The following is a 1,557-nucleotide window of genomic DNA, read 5'->3' as shown; positions in this document are numbered from 1 at the left end:
GTGAATTGACATCTGATTCCTCCCGGGCTGTGGCTGCTGAAAGATGGGGCACCCTTTATGGGCTGAAGACAAATGTCTACTTTACAGCTTGGCTGGCTGCTAACCGAAGGGTGTTGGTTCAAACCCACCCAGCAGCTCCAGAAGAAAAGACCTGGTCTCTGCCTCCAGAAAGATGAGAGCCAGGGAGGCCCCATGGGGCAGTCACATGGAGTCACTGTGTGTCAGAAATCGAACAGCATCTAATAACAGTGAGAGGGTCAAAGGCATTCAGCAGCCCTTAATTTGCTGGCATCAAATGTACAAATTTCATAGAAAAGAGTTGACAGGAGGCTTGTGTTTGGTATGCTTCCATTTATTTCACTGCACTCAGAAATAAGGATATTGTATAAAAAAGGATTCTCCATGCACTTTGCTCAAGAAACTAATTAAAAGATGCAAAAAACACAGTTACTGCTTGAACAAACCTGTGATATTCTCAACTGGCTTTGAAGAATGGGCTTAAGCTCTTGGATGCCCTACTTCCCACTTTCCAGAGGACTGATCAGTTAAAGTTGTTTTTTTTTTTTTTAGAAAAAAGTTTTATAATCAGACATAAAAACAGCCTTCCATCTTCCATATTTTTAATGCAGAACTAATTTGTATGATTTTACTAAATCATATAACATGACTACACTTTGCATATTTAAAATCATTTTTTCCTAGAAAATATGTATGCCCATTATTAACTAAAGCTCATAAAAGTTCATACAAAAATTCATCTCGAATGGGACCGTCATGTCTTAGGTACTAAATAAATGTTTCAGAACTATAGCTGATTTTATTTTTAACAAACCTTTAAAAACTTTTTAATGAATTTAACTAATTTATAAGATATACTTGTATTCTCAATAATTCCAAAACAGACGACCTTCTGGTAAGGCAAGTCCCAACAATAATCCATGATTCATGATCTAAACTTTAATTGGCACAACTCTTGAAATTCTGAGACCATATGGAAGATAATGAGGCCTAATAGGTCTAAGGTGAAAAGATGGCGAGGGAGTACGGAAGCCAGAAAACTGTCAATTCAAAATGCTGAGCAACTGCCACATCAGTTCCCTAGAGACCCAGAACGGTGTGTTCTCATGGATTTGACTGGTCTTGGAGCTGAACTGCATATTATTTCTCATTCTATACGACAAAGATTAAAATGAGAACAACCACCACCACCTCAAAACTGGCTTCCATAATGAAAAGTGCAAGTGGCGGACTGTTCATCAAGAGGCCACAATTTACAGTGACCGTAACAACCTGATGCAACCGTCGACTGACATTGCAATCTGCCACCCGATTCTAAATAGCAGTAGGTTCCCGCCCCCTGCCCCCTTCATTTCAACTGCTTTCTGGGCACGTTGGCACGAAAGAAACTAAATTCTGTGCACTTTACCATGGCTTTGCTCATCAAGCAACATACCTCTTCACTGCTGTCATCGCCATCGAAACCATCCAGTTGGGCCCCTCTACTTCTCTCACTGCGCTCCTCTTTCAGATCCAAAGTAAACGGGCACCCCTCTGGGG

At 40.7% G+C, this 1,557-nt stretch overlaps 1 protein-coding gene across 7 annotated transcripts in view; it reads right to left on the bottom strand.

The window, feature by feature from the left end:
* The window catches only part of CFAP20DC (CFAP20 domain containing), a 277,597-nt gene that overhangs the window by 101,930 nt on the left and 174,110 nt on the right, over positions 1-1,557 (bottom strand). For all 7 annotated transcript variants that reach the window (XR_006680044.1, XM_045289987.1, XM_045289989.1 and 4 more), the window contains one exon: positions 1,454-1,547. Coding sequence is in view for 6 of the 7 variants with exons in the window: in XM_045289987.1 (XP_045145922.1) it covers positions 1,454-1,547 (94 nt within the window). In the remaining variant the exon portion in view is untranslated. The remainder of the gene's footprint in view (positions 1-1,453; positions 1,548-1,557) is intronic.

This window comes from Echinops telfairi, unplaced genomic scaffold (genome assembly GCF_000313985.2).
Source record: "Echinops telfairi isolate 266 unplaced genomic scaffold, ASM31398v2 ScPeMD7_31;HRSCAF=116, whole genome shotgun sequence".
NCBI classification, from domain to species: Eukaryota; Metazoa; Chordata; class Mammalia; order Afrosoricida; family Tenrecidae; genus Echinops; species Echinops telfairi.
The sequence above is the reverse complement of the archived record's forward strand: the minus strand, read 5'-3'. Positions and strand labels throughout refer to the sequence as shown.